Consider the following 14,513-nt stretch of genomic DNA (forward strand, 5'->3'; position numbering starts at 1 on the left):
ATACAAGATGAAAATACGTATTTTGTATCTTGTATCTGTATTTCAAATACTTGTATCTTAGATAAGTCACATCACTGGTTACAGATAATAGATAAAAATAGTATGTAATACAGTAGAGCGTCGATTACTAACTAACGATGAACTAAAAGCGGCGATAGCCTAGTTTGGTGTGGAACGGACTGCCGAGACGAATGTCCGCAGGTTCAAATCCCAAAGGCACACACCTCTGACTTTTCTAAAATCATGTGTGTATTCTTTGTGAATTTATCGTTCGCTTTAACGGTGAAGGAAAACATCGCGAGGAAACCTGCACATCTGAGAAGTTCTCTATAGGAATTTCGAAGGTGTGTGAAGTCTACCAACCCGCACTAGGCCAGCGTGGTGGACTAAGGCCTAATCCCTCTCAGTAGTAGAGGAGGCCCGTGCTCAGCAGTGGGCAAGTATATAATACAGGGCTGATATTATTATTATATTTATTATTATTCTAAACTAGCTTTTGCCCACGGCTCCGCCCGCGTTATAAAGTTTTTCAGGCTAAAGTTTTCCGTTATAAAAGTAGTAGTTTCCCGGGAGCCTATGTTCTTCCCAGGGTCTCAAACTGTCTCCATACCAAATTTCATCTTAATACGTTGGGTAGTTTTTGAGTTTAACACGTTCAGGCAGACAGATGCAGCGGGGGACTTTGTTTTATAATATATTTTTTAGAACTTTTTAAGAGGAACAATCCCATCTTACTTTATTGTTGCATAACTATAACCGTTTACGCAGCGCACGCAACGGAAGCTCTCAAAATTAATAAATTGTCCCCGTTTTTTCAACATGTTTCATTACTGCTCCGCTCCTATTGGTTATAGCGTGATGATATATAGCCTATAGCACTCCACAAATAAAGGGCTATTCAACACAAAAATATTTTTTCAGTTTGAATCGGTAGTTCCTGAGATAAGCCATTACTGCTCCGCTCCTATTGGGTATACCGTGATGATATATAGCCTATAGCACTCCACGAACAAAGGGCTATCCAACACAAAAAGAATTTTTCAGTTCGGACCGGTAGTTCCTGAGATTAGCCATTACTGCTCCGCTCCTATTGGGTATAGCGTGATGATATATAGCCTATAGCACTCGGCAAACAAAGGGCTATCCAACACAAAAAGAATTTTTCAGTTCGAACCGGTAGTTCCTGAGATAAGACAATACTGCTCCGCTCCTATTGGGTATAGCGTGATGATATATAGCCTATAGCACTCCACGAACAAAGGGCTATCTAACACAAAAATAATTTTTCAGTTCGAACCGGTAGTTCCTGAGATAAGACATTACTGCTCCGCTCCTATTGGGTATAGCGTGATGATATATAGCCTATAGCACTCAACGAACAAAGGGCTATCCAACGCAAAAAGAATTTTTCAGTTTGGACCGGTAGTTCCTGAGATTAGCGCGTTCAAACAAACAAACAAACAAACTCTTCAGCTTTATATAATAGTATAGAAGTATAGATACAGTTTCGCCGTGAAACATATTGTATTTCATTAACACGGAATGTCACTGGGTTTAAATAAAAAAAATTGAAAATAAAATGTTAGGAAACATATCTCTAAAATTCACTTTGGATTATTTTTTTTTCCGTAAGTTAAATTTTATAGTGAGTGAGTGAACAACTATCTAAAAGTATCTCTTCGAATGTGATTTTGCTTTCTTTATAACGACGAGATAGAAAGTGACAACACTACTTTGTAAAAGGTATGAGATAATCATTTTTAAAATTTTGAATTTCTCTTCTGAATAATTCAGATTGTGAAAAACGTATGTGTAAAAGGTCCGGCCTAGAACTTAAAACAATGTTTGAACCATAGACAAAAAAATTGTTTTGACTGGTTCATGGTTGTGACAGTTCTAATATCAATAGTGATTATAAAATGTTGAGATTTGTAACATAAATTTTATGCTATCTTGCTCTTTTATACAGAAACTACTAATAACCATCTCATTTGCTCAGAATTATTTCATAAGTTTCTTGGAGCTACTCCCAGTTCGTGGTAATCGCGGTTATTTTCTTGTCGAATATTTGTTTGATATACCTGCATATAATAATTGCAAACCATGGCTGATTCTACCGTCGCTGATGTTAGTAAGATGAAGGTAGTAGATTTACGCAAAGAGCTAAAGTCACGTGGACTCTCATATGCCGGGGATAAAGCGGAACTTGTTGCAAGACTTCAGGCAGCTATGTCTCCAGAAGAACACGGCGATATAAACTTGGATTCAGATGAAATAGATTCCGATGGGGTTTTGGAGGATGAAGATGACAAAAGCCAATCAGACATGTTGGATACATTGAATGAAGATCTTGCTCTTGCAGACCACCAATCTCCGCCGCCAGCCTCCGCCGATGTCAAACCTACCCGTACACTCAAACGCAAAATAACCACAGAGGCGAAGGAAAAAAGCGAAGAAAAAGACGTCCCATCAAAAAAAATTGTTTTGAACAGAGCCTCATCCATTACAACAGCATCAGTTAAACAAGATGAGAAAACTGAAGAGCAGCCGGCGGAAACAAATGCACCTTCTGATAGTAATAAAATTAAAATCACATCAGATGTAGATGCTAAAACAAGGTTGCAAATGAGGGCTAAGAGATTTGGACTGCCAGTCAAAATGACTGAGGAGGAAAGGAAAGAAGCCAGGAAGCAAAGGTTTAATCAGAACAGCACAACAACACTCAGCACATCTGAAGTAACGGGTACATTGAGTGAAAATCTGGATAAATTAAAGAAAAGAGCAGAGAGGTTTGGCCAGTCAGTGTCCAAAATTATGACTGATATTGAAAAGAAAGAAAAATTGGAAAAGCGGAAAGCTAAATTTAGTGCTGGAATTTAAAATGACTAAATATTGTACATAATTTAATGTTTCATGTACTGAAGTGCAGATATTGACTTACACATTAAGAATAATAAAACAATTTTATCAAAATTGATATGTTTTATTTGACACAAAATCCTAGTCATCACAATAAAAAAGTTATATGCTTAAGAGTAGTTGAAATTTAAAAATCTTCATTACAAAAAGGTAATTCTTGAAAATCTTCGGGTTTAAATGCAACCCTGTTCAGACCGCTTCCTGATGGTGCATTCAAGTCAACATAGTCATCATCTTTGTTAAAATCTTGAGGAATGTTGATTTCATATTCCATATTAGCTTCCTTGTATAAATATGCCCAACGTTTTGCTATGTTTGGATGTAAACTCTTTCTAAATGCCATACAATGCATATATTTGAATTTCTCATACTTTATTCTTGAAAATCCCATCAGCGCTAAGGAATAACGCCAGCACTTCATAATCTTACTGTTTGCACCGACATGCTTGGAATCAGGTGTACTTATTACTAATAATCCTCCCGGTTTCAATATGTCATATGCTTTTTCACAAGCATTTATCCTCAGCTGGGAACTAGGGAGGTATTCCAAAAAGAAACAAAAAGCCACAACATCAAATGAACATTGTTCCAGTTGAGTGACCTGGGAATTTCCAACAACAGTCTTATCTCCCACTGGAACTTGTAAAAAGTCGCACTGGAATACGGAATCATTGGCAGGACACAGATCAATCGCAAATACATCCAAAAAGGGATATTGTTTAAAAGGATTGTAGCAACTACCAACATCAATGAATTTCAATGTTTCTGAAAAACTTTCTATAGTATCTAGAGTTAAATTTAATTTTTTTGCGACGTCATAGTCTTTTTCCCTGTAATATTCGTAGAACAAATTTACAAAATAATCATTACACAGATCTACTGTCCACTTAATTCGCGAGTTAGCTTTGCTTAAGTCGTCGGCAATGTTTTGCTCCCAGTGAGCAGTGGCTAAAGTTTGCATACATTTAGCATACGAGGCTAACTTTTCTTTATTTTCGCAATGCTTTTGCCATGCCTTCTCTGCTCCTAGTTTTAGTGTAGATCTTCTCAGAGCAGAATGAACATCTTTCACATATTGTGATAAACGTTGGTGTTCTTCACTTGCCATTGTAGTCGCCCTTTTTAAGTAGGATAGCAATCGAATTGATAAAAAACTATACAAATACTATCACAATTCAATTTCATATTGGGATCAGACGTAAATATTTTAAGCAGCTGTCAGTTGGACCATCCGGTTGCGCCGGGCTAACCGGGCTTGTCGGATCGATAACGATTTACGACAAAGAGCGAACGAAATTTTCCATATTATCTTTAAAATTTATAATTCTCTTTGGAGCGAATTTAGGATAAATCATAGACAAAAAACACAGGTATCTATCAGTGTTGCCAGAAGGTTACATTTCTTACATTTTTCGTTACTTTTGACCCCCTCGCGTAACATGTAAGTAATTTTTACATTTAAGGCAATTTTCGTAACTTTTGACAACAACAAGATTTGTAATACTAAATTTTTATTGTAAACAGTTTACGAACGCATTTCAATTCAACGCATCCGAATTGAACGCATCTAAAAAGTAATTCACTCCATATCACACTCAGAGATTGCTCGCCATGACAAAATGAAACGTATCTTGGATATATTAAAACTTGATTTTGCTTGAGTATGCGCGCGCACGTTTCCTATTTCGCAGTTTCCCGTGGTTCGTGGTTTCGTAGCTACAGAAATGCTTGCCCAAAAACACGTAAATTAAAAGAAAAACAATAATGTAACTTTTGCAGCAAAAATGTAACATTTCAGGAAACGAAACGTAACTTACGACTCAAAGGCCCTGGCAACACTGGTATCTATAGACGTTCAATCCGTCTGTGGTCCACTCTGACTGATGACGTACGATCATTTTTAACAGAGCATTAGAATATTACGGAAAGATCTTTGATTATGTATTGAAACACCCTCAGGAGAATTATCGAACTAAGCAAAGTCTATCAGACACACTTTCTTTAGGTAGTATTGAAGACTTATTATTTGGTTACGATTATAATTGTTTTTCGCCTGCACTGAAAGCTTTGACTGAAAGCTGACTGACTCTAGATTAAATGCCGCACGGCTATAATCGTCTCCACTCTCTTGTGAAAAGCCCTAATACAGTTACGGGTATGACATTAATTCGAATTATTCGTTAGTTATATATTATGTAAAGATATGAGATTTCTTTATAATTTCTGTTTGTGCGTTCATCTGAGTGATCACGACTCATTACAGATGTACCAAAGAAACGGGTTTAACTGTTATGACACCCATTCCTTCTGTTGCCTTCGTAATGTTTCCTAACCGTATTTCGGATTGTTATTCTATTTTATCTCTACATCATTACACTTTTATACTAATATTACAATTGTGCGTTTGTGCAAATTTAGATATTTGCTATTAATAACGAAGAAACCACAGATTGACTTTGGATAGTATTGGAGAAACGGATAGACTGTGTCCTGGATTAGCACGGTTAGGTATAGGATATTTTTATCTCGGTAATCGACTTTTTTTTACTGATTTCTAAACAGATGGTGCTATGTATAGTTTTGTAGCGGGGAATGTTATTCGTGCGAGCGAAGCTCTGAGCAAACCCTAGTCCTTTATATTTTATAACTGAAGTAGTAGTAGTAGTCTGAGTAGATACCAACACAATGCCTCTTTATACCACCATATAGCAGTGTACATGCACCGTTGTGCTCCAGTTCGAAGGACATTGTCGCCAGCATAATTACTCATGGGCATTATGAGACACGCCCGTATTCACTAATAATACAACGAGGACGCACAGTGCGCCCGAATGCATCGGTTTTCCTTGGCTTTGTTTATCTGTCAATAAAGTAAAGTTTTTTATCAATATTAGCCAATCCAATAGGGCAATGGGCAATGCCCTATCTCAAAATACTAATACCATACCTTAATAATAAACTTATATGGGGAAAAGGGTCTAACGAAACTCCTTTAAGAGCCGAATGAGATTATTTCACCCACTAATACGAACAACTTTCACTATGGGACCAACATCGAAATCACAAAAATCAGCTCTCATAAAAATTATACATACCTACTCAATCAAAATATATGGATCAGCGGGTTTTATAGTTTACGATTTGGAAGTTAGTCCCATAGTAAAAGTTGTTCGTAGTGATGGGTGGAAATACCCCCTTTCGGGATTTAAGGGAGTTTTGTTACACTCTGTATATTACCCTAATAATTATTACGTATGTATTAACCTGACTCATTCATGCTGACTCGTCAAGAGAGCCAAAAATTGATTGACCAGATCAGATCTAGTAATATTTTTACTTCCGCCTTAGCTGTAACTACAGCTGCCCTACCTTAAATTCATTTCTAGCTACGCCCTGTTAGGTAATACACAGTACAAGTATCTTTAATGAAGTATTTGGGTATAGATGACAGTGTGTTTACCTCTTAAAGCTATTTACATTTTAAATATTGAGAAACAGACTTATTATCAGAGCTCCGTACTTAGTAATGTTTGTGGATAATCGCCATTTTCAATAAACGATCCGAATTGCTTTTTTCGATCTAATCACAAAAATGAAAGAACTTACAAATGCGTTATTTTGATGTTTATTCTCGGAATCGGATTGAAGATTGAGATCGTTTGTTTAAAACGGCTGTATGAGAATTAAGGTGTCGTCTTGAGTAAGTAGTCCACAGAGTAAGTTATACACTACGTAAGTAGGGTGACAAACGCAGTAAGTTCTAGTAACCAAGTACAAATTATAAAAAAAAAGTTTAAGAGTCGAATATCATTGAAGGAATTATGAATTATTTTAATACTAGTGTTCCGCGTGAATAACTCCACGGCACAAATAGCCGTATACTGTATACCAATATGAGTTTTTATAGTTCAAACTTACTTCATATTTAATTTCAAGATAGGTTCAGCGTTTTATCCAGTAAGAACGTAATAGACGTTAAATTCGAATTTTATTAGAGTAGGTATGGATCATGAAAATGTTGAACTGAGAGATACTTACATTAAGGAAAAATGTGGCAATTTTTTTTTATTATTTGTGCTAGGATCAGGAGTTTCAAGCATAATTAGTATGGTTAATTAAGGTACACTCTTAAATATACTAAATTTTATTGAAAAATAAAATACAATTTTTAATATTATAGAATTTAATTAGGGTACATACAAACATTTTGTAATGCTGGAGTATAATAATCAAACTAATAAGCACTTTCTTCAAATAGCTAGTGAAATTGTAGGGTAAGTAGTTTTCCAACCATATTAGACTGTAACATTATAAAATAATATAAGTTCAGAGAGGAGTCAGGAGGGTTTTCAGGTGGAAGAAATATATCTACAAGTCATTAAAACAGCCAGAGCATAGTGATAAAAGGAAATTTTTGCTTTTATTCTAAAACTACCCTATCAATAATTTGTATATCGCTCGATAGCTTTACACAATATAATAAATTATTATAACTTAACGTCAAAGAACAACGGTGCCAATCGACTCGAAAACCCCTCCCGATCGCGAGCCAGCGACAACGTAAATATAAAACCGGACTCCCCTCGATCGATAACATCAATCACCGTAAGTAACATCTGACGCTTTATAAAACATTCCATCGCTATTACTCCTCTACGATAAAGGAAATCACACTGATATTTCGAAAGCCAACAAAACGAACGTATCGTAAGCATTCACTAGGAAGTGTTAGCGAAAAACAACGAAACGAGTCCGGACGCGGACCTCGCGCGCCCCACACGTGCACGCGGCCGTGACACGCGGCGCGCCGGCCCTCGCCTCACACAGACTACGCGGGATCTACCGACTCCACAGGACGCCCCGGCGACCGGCGCCGACGCGCGGCGGCCCGCGCCCCCGCTCCGCGCCGCTAGCCGCCCGCGTCGCCTCGCGCGGCGGCGCGCCGGCGCTCCTACCTGCCCTCCGGCAGCTGCCGCGCCGCTGCATGCGCACGCGCCGCCGCCTCCTGCAACAACACGCGCGTCACAGGGCGTCGTGTACGCCGCGTTCCCCGACGCCTGCGCCCGCGCCCCGACTCACTCCCCAGCGTACCTTGGTGCGCGGCTGCGGCTTGACCCTCGGCGCGGAGGCGGGCGGCGCGGCGGGAGCGGCGAGCGTGGCGGGCGCGGTGGGCGCCGTGTGGGCGCGCGGCGCGGGCGGTGCAGGAGGTGCAGCGGGCGCGGGGGCAGGCGCGCGGCGTGCGGGCGGCGCGCGCCCCAACGACGCCAGCATGAGACCGCGCAGCAGGGCCGCGCGCGGGTCCGCCTCGGACCCAGCCGCGGCACTCGCGGTTCCTGTTGATTAACAACACATTGTTGTGGTAAAGGTGATCGATGTAAATGAGCTATTAAATTAAAATAATAATAAATATAAATAATAAAATACTAATATAATATAATACTAATAAATTAAATCTGTGGAGGTGAATTACCGAGGAAGCCGGCGAGCAGGAACTGTGAATCGACCGCGTCGGTTTGTGGCTGTGGCTGCGCGGCGGCGGGCTGGGGCGCGGGCGGTGGGGCCGCGGACGCGCCCGCAGATCCTCCCGCGCGCCTCGGCAGTCTCTCTAGTTGCTGCCGAGCGGCCTGTGGTCACATAAAAATTTGGTTTTGATGAAGCTCATGTGGCCACAGCATTATTGGCGGCTGTGAATGATGATAATTGTTTTTTTAGTTTCTCTTTTTCGAATGTGATGACAAATCACAATAGCATGGCAGTGCAGAATAAGTGTTAATATTTACAAACGACATTATTAACCTCATAAACATCATATAAAATAAAACAGGATGCAGGAGAAATTAATGACATGCATGTGATTTTTTTTAATAAGAGTCAAGGTCGTCTTTCTATTTTTGACCGTACACGTTATGACACTTTCTAGGATTTGTATTATTTTTTAAATAGCATTGTTCATAATATTAACATTCTAAATCTATGGAATTTACACTGCTTTGGTAGTGTAGTTATGTTCCGATACAACTGGCACACTGAGGTCTCAGGTTCGATCAACAGATGAGGATAGTAATAATTGAAAAAATTACGAACAAAAGATTTATAGATTATATCAATAACAATACAGGTTCCGTGCAGGCAAGTCTACTGATGATGTTGTATTAGGGCTAACTAATACAATAATAAACAAAAATAATAAGATGAAAACAATTGGAATTTTCCTTGATTTAATGAAGCCCTTTGATCCTGTTTCTGTCCCCATACTCTTACAAAAACTTGAAGACATTGGAGTGCGTGGCATTGCACTGGATATGTTTGATAGTTACTTTTCTAACCGCACACAGAGCATTGTGATTGCATTATACTATACAATGTATGTACATATATAAACTTCGATCAGTTTGTAAGTTATTCATCCTGAAAACATTATTTCGCAAATGTATGTTTTTTTTTTATTAGCGGACCCTGCAGTCAATACCAAGGGAAACTGGAATTCCCCAGCTTAGTATCTGCTGAGCCCTGGAGGAAAGTTGGGAGGGCATATCTAAGGGAAGGGAAGTGTGAGGGAAGGAAAAGAAACCTTCTCAGGATGGGTAGAGGGGTCAGGATATGTTTGCGGTCCCCTGTAGGCTTCAATTTGTAGTTACAACTATGTATGAGGTTTACACACTGAACTGTGTCTCTAGGGCCGGGACAAAGGGTGGTGTGAAAACCGAGCACAACATAATCGGGTTGTAATAGATCCCAAAATTATGCATAACAAACAAATTTATTAGTAAAAAATACCTTTAGATACGCAATAGCTACTACTGGTTGTCAATACATATTATTATTCGGGCCCAAAATTATAGAACAAAGTAAATACGGAATTTAACATCTATGCACAAATATCCTTAGAATATAAAGATAAATTAATTGGCTTCTCAACTTATTCCATGACGAAATGGATATTTCAACTATAACAGCTATTATAATTCACTTTGTTTTGTTTTTAAATATGGTTCAAAATAAAGATATTATTTATTTATGTATTGGGTTTTCTGCTAGATATCAGCCCAAGGTCTGGATGGAATTTGTGCTAGATATGGCGTGTATGTGTGTTATTTACCGTGGCCTGCTGCCGCTCGAGCTGCAGTTGCATCTGCAGTTGCTGCAGCTGGCTGGGGGTGCCAGGTTGCCCGGCGCCGCGCCGCACACCCGACAACTGCGACAGCAACTCCGCGATGGGGTCCACAACCGCGTCGCGAGACGACGGCGACAGCGAGGAGATGCCTCCGCCGCCCGTGCTAACAAAACAAATCAATTGATGATCAACATATTATTATAAATATAAGAAGCCATGTCATAAAGTACTCGAATTAATAAGTTTACATATCAACAGTGATTTGTTTTTTATCAGTCTCTTTTGGTTTTGAAATGACCACAATACTTCACTCTTGCCACAGACATAGTATAATTTTAGTTATGTTTTTTTTTAAATAAATTATTTCATACGGCGTCAATAGGTTGATTGATCTCTGAATTATTTATTGACTACTTTGTATTTTTTTTTGTGGTCTTCATAATTAAGAATGAAAAAAATCCAAAGTACCTGAATTGCATATTGGTTCTGCGGGCGCGACTGACGCCGCGTCCCGAGTGCGGCATGCGACGCACGCCGCCGTGTCGGATACCGCTGGGCTCATCGTGCAAAGTGGTTAAGGAATTACTAGTGCTTACATAAAATAAAAAGAACCAAACACACTGTACTGTTTTTATCCCTGTAGGGACAACAGGGGTCCAACTAGCACAGAATCAACTGTTCACCAAGTTTCATCCCATGATGAAACGAGTATAGACTCCCTATCTGTCACATCATGGGCATGGCCATAGGGCCATATCACATCGCCTATGCACATATTCCAGAAATTAATCAATATGCTATTTTAAAATGCAAAAAAAATTACATACTATGATGAATTATAATTATGTTAAAATCTGTAGATACTTATAAGCAAATCTGATTTTGTTGTATAATGTGAATGTGTGAAGATGTTTGGATATTTGTTGGAAATAAATGCAGATCAGATTTTAATGAAATTTAGTATACGGAAAGAACATGTATGATCCTTTTGCTTCCAGAAACAAGCAGTTATTTGGGAGAAGGTAATCACGCAAGCAGATGTCACAAGTCCAAGCTATGTTTCCTATTTCCTATTATCCAGGGTCCTTCTGCTGTAGCGTGAAGAAGCAACTTAGTAGGCCAGCATGATTGTGTCGAATGGCATAAAATAGCCATCTGTTGTCATTTGACATTATCTGGGGACAGCATTGCGCTTATTATCAGGTGCAATGCAATTACTTTGCCATGCTAGAATAAATGAAAAGCTGCAAGCAATAACTCCGAATGTGAATAGATAACTATATTGCATTCAGATTATATACACACCCCTACTGTAGTACACCCATACCTTTACACATAAAAAGTATTGGTCTCCCTTATACTGCCAGATATTTTATGAAAAGGATATCAGAAATGACATTAGATCCCTGGGACCCGTTCGGTGCTCGAGCGTAAGGTGGCCAGCGAAGTCATCGGTGACGAAGTTTGGTTCGCCACCTGGCATCGATGCACACACTGGACACACCACCTGGAATAACAATCATTGAGAGATAGTAGTGATTGAATGCAAACTAATTTCTACTTTATAAGATATTCCAATTCATTCAAATAGAAACAATATGTTATAATTATTTTGTCAAATCACAATATGCATGTTGATATAAATGGGCAGGTTAGTGAACAGGTTGAGGTTATTGGTACTTTCACTCCACAGTCTACACAAAGTAAGCAAAAAACACATTGTTATTCCTTTATATGAATAAAATAAAAACTATTAAAAAAAATTGACCCAGTACAGCTCATCCTTGATTTTCAAATATAAATTTATAATTTACTATTGGTAATTAATGTCTAGACAACTTACAGCTATGGTGGTGTCAGCATGTTCCGCAGTGACATGCTCCATGAGCGAACTGTCAGTAAAACCCATGCGGTTGCAGAATGGACATGTGTATGCCTGTGGTTGTTCTAACGTTAGAGTTTCCCCTCCATAATATAAATCTGAAATTATTTAACAATGTTATTATCTGCACTTTTATCTGAGGCAAAAATGTATAGCAGTTCAAATTACATGAAGTGTTAAGTTTCATGAATTCCACTAGCTCATCAATATTTCTGAATATTAGTCATTGAGCAAGCAGTTACTTTTTAGATCAGAATAATTTATACCATGAATAAGTGATTATAGGTACATTGTAGAATTCTTTTTTGTACTGAACAAGCTTTTACCTAAACTTTGTAGGTACTCTAATGGTTGAAAGGAAAGAGGTAAAAAGTAAGCAATATAATACTGGTGAAATATTTTTTAAAGATTTTTGAAAAATCTTATTAGTCAAGTGCGGGTGTAAATGAAGTTTATGCATTACATAAAAAAATGCTCAGGGCCTTATTTGTTGATTTTTGGATGAAATTAATAATAAAGGTTTAGTGGAGTTAAGTTTACCAATAATCAAATCATAATTAGTAAAACAAACAAATCAAATATAAATATGAAAAAATAATAAAACATTCAATCAATAGTAGAGTATTCCATCTGCCATCCCATATGTGAATTATTTAAATATCATATAATGATTTTTTTTAAATATTTAAAACATTGTCTATCACTAACTTATAGCTTATTAAAAAATGTGTTATAGCACCAAATCCATTACAAATAGCAAAAATTAACAAAAATAACTAGAGGATATTTATATAATAGAAGAAAGGTTTTTTTACTCTGAGAAACTTCATTAATGACTTTCCTCACTCTTTTATATTAATAAAGAGTAGGGATCATACAATGTTATTATTATTACATGTCTAAATAAAAGAGAAAATGGTTTTATACAAACATTAGTGATGAATAATATTAGTTAATAAATAGTAGATGACAATACAAGGCAGATATTTTTTAATACACTCAATAAAATCTCTTTATTTTTACAAAATGTTACATTGATTGATCTAGGTGAGCATCTGATCTATCCATTCTCTTTGATAAAGAGATATATACGTACATGTTATAAATTAGCTTGCATAGTTAACTATGTGATTTTTGTAGCTCATCCTGTCATTATGATTTAAGAAGACCAATTAATGTACTGAGCTTAAGCAAGGCTGGAATAGTTCTGGCAATTGTCACTGCCTATCTATCTGCTTTACATTATATTTGAATTTCACTGTGTTTACCAGCATATATGATATGGTTATGTCATACAAGGATAAAATATATAAAGAAATACTTATAATACTTTAGATTTCATTTGTTCTAATTATTATATGTTTATGGAATACTTGTTTCTATAATAAAAGTATAAATTTATACATTTTTGTATTTGACCTAAAAATGCTTAATAGTAATTGTAATGTATTGTATAAGACATTAGATAAAAGCTTAAATTGTTATATAAATTAAAAGTTTACTATAATATCTACACAGAAAATGTTTTACATATTCATATTGGAAATGTAGATTTTTTTACCAATAAATAAGAATTGCAATTACAAAAATATGTTGTATGGTAACAGATATACTCAATATTACCAGAAATAAACAAACATCAAATTTCGTTAAAACCATATCATTGGTAAATTAAATGTCCCAGAACAAATCAGCACAATCAATATTAATTATATTGTTTCATACCAAAGTCACTTCTAGAAAGGATGCATTGCATAGGGTGTTCTGTGGTATGCTGGTTTGTGGTGGCGCCAGACTCGTAGCATGCTGCACATAAGTCGTAGTCGATGCAAATCAAACATTTATATCTTCGTCCTCTAAAGTTATTTTTCAAACAAGAATCACAGCTGACTCCTGAAAATATGTCAATAAATACAAAACAATCGATTTAGATGTTCTTTGTCCATCAGACTGATATACAAAAGAAACCACGAATCAAAAACACATATCCACCATACGATGTCATTATTACACTTTATTTTCGCAATAAAATTTGCAGTGACAAAAGCATCGAACAAATTTTGATTATCATTACCTACCTTCATGGCGATTCATTTTCGCCAAAGAGTGTCGTCAAAAAAACACTTCTTGGCACCAGGATTACTGTTATTTTGCAAGAATATTGTATCACTAATCTAGAGTGTGTAGCACAACAAATTATTTACTATAAAATACAAGGTTTCTAACAAAAATTTCTAAGCAAACCTAACCCAACCAGGCCATAATGACGTCACATAAATGAATGAACCATAATTTTTTTTTGTTTGGATTTTCTCTTGAATAACAGGCAACAGAAGTGAAGCACACGGCCTAATTTAATATATATGTTTTGTTTTCTTTTGATATGTATCAATAATAATACATTTGTTTAAAATAAAGATTTCAATTTATCGTATGTCTACACTAAATACCGTAACAACTTATAGGCATCGCGTCTAAAAAAAATTGCAACTGTATTCTAAAAAACAATTCAATGAAAATTAGTGGCAGTAAAACGTGGTAATGAAGTATTGATAAATAATAAAAATAATATTGAAAACGAATTATGATTTTATAAAA

General features: G+C 36.8%; 3 protein-coding genes across 4 annotated transcripts; 1 reads left to right on the top strand and 2 right to left on the bottom strand.

Annotated features, from left to right (window-relative positions):
* The first annotated feature begins 1,949 nt into the window (after nucleotides 1-1,949).
* On the top strand, nucleotides 1,950-2,973 carry LOC115447307 (SAP domain-containing ribonucleoprotein). Its single transcript, XM_030174321.2, has one exon. It carries the CDS (start codon nucleotides 2,104-2,106, stop codon nucleotides 2,878-2,880), a length of 777 nt encoding a protein of 258 aa, XP_030030181.1. The 5' UTR covers nucleotides 1,950-2,103; the 3' UTR covers nucleotides 2,881-2,973.
* Nucleotides 2,963-4,247, bottom strand: LOC115447306 (S-adenosylmethionine sensor upstream of mTORC1). The gene has a single exon (XM_030174320.2). It carries the CDS (start codon nucleotides 4,025-4,027, stop codon nucleotides 3,047-3,049), a length of 981 nt encoding a protein of 326 aa, XP_030030180.1. The 5' UTR covers nucleotides 4,028-4,247; the 3' UTR covers nucleotides 2,963-3,046.
* A 2,837-nt stretch (nucleotides 4,248-7,084) lies between these two features.
* On the bottom strand, nucleotides 7,085-14,209 carry LOC115447305 (E3 ubiquitin-protein ligase KCMF1). 2 transcript variants are annotated; one of them, XM_037447485.1, is made up of 9 exons: nucleotides 13,994-14,209; nucleotides 13,641-13,808; nucleotides 11,877-12,013; nucleotides 11,421-11,540; nucleotides 10,502-10,596; nucleotides 10,019-10,196; nucleotides 8,390-8,543; nucleotides 8,011-8,252; nucleotides 7,085-7,924 (listed from the first exon to the last, which is right to left on the bottom strand). In XM_037447485.1, exons 1-9 carry the CDS (start codon nucleotides 14,007-14,009, stop codon nucleotides 7,871-7,873), a joined length of 1,164 nt encoding a protein of 387 aa, XP_037303382.1. In that variant the 5' UTR covers nucleotides 14,010-14,209; the 3' UTR covers nucleotides 7,085-7,870. The 2 variants fall into 2 exon arrangements, with proteins under 2 accessions (XP_037303382.1, XP_030030179.2); XM_030174319.2 differs by having other exon boundaries at nucleotides 7,085-8,252.
* Nucleotides 14,210-14,513: the final 304 nt, after the last annotated feature.

This window comes from Manduca sexta, chromosome 6, assembly GCF_014839805.1.
Source record: "Manduca sexta isolate Smith_Timp_Sample1 chromosome 6, JHU_Msex_v1.0, whole genome shotgun sequence".
Classification (NCBI taxonomy): domain Eukaryota; kingdom Metazoa; phylum Arthropoda; class Insecta; order Lepidoptera; family Sphingidae; genus Manduca; species Manduca sexta.

Excerpts from the sequence above, each read along its gene's own strand:
- LOC115447307 (XM_030174321.2), top strand. The coding sequence starts at position 2,104 with ATGGCTGATTCTACCGTCGCTGATGTTAGTAAGATGAAGGTAGTAGAT.
- LOC115447306 (XM_030174320.2), bottom strand. The coding sequence starts at position 4,027 with ATGGCAAGTGAAGAACACCAACGTTTATCACAATATGTGAAAGATGTT.
- LOC115447305 (XM_030174319.2), bottom strand. Across the intron at positions 8,544-10,018 it reads TCGAGCGGCAGCAGGCCACG|GCCGCTCGGCAGCAACTAGA; the intron begins GTAAATAACACA and ends ATGTGACCACAG. Across the intron at positions 8,253-8,389 it reads CCTGCTCGCCGGCTTCCTCG|GAACCGCGAGTGCCGCGGCT; the intron begins GTAATTCACCTC and ends GTTAATCAACAG.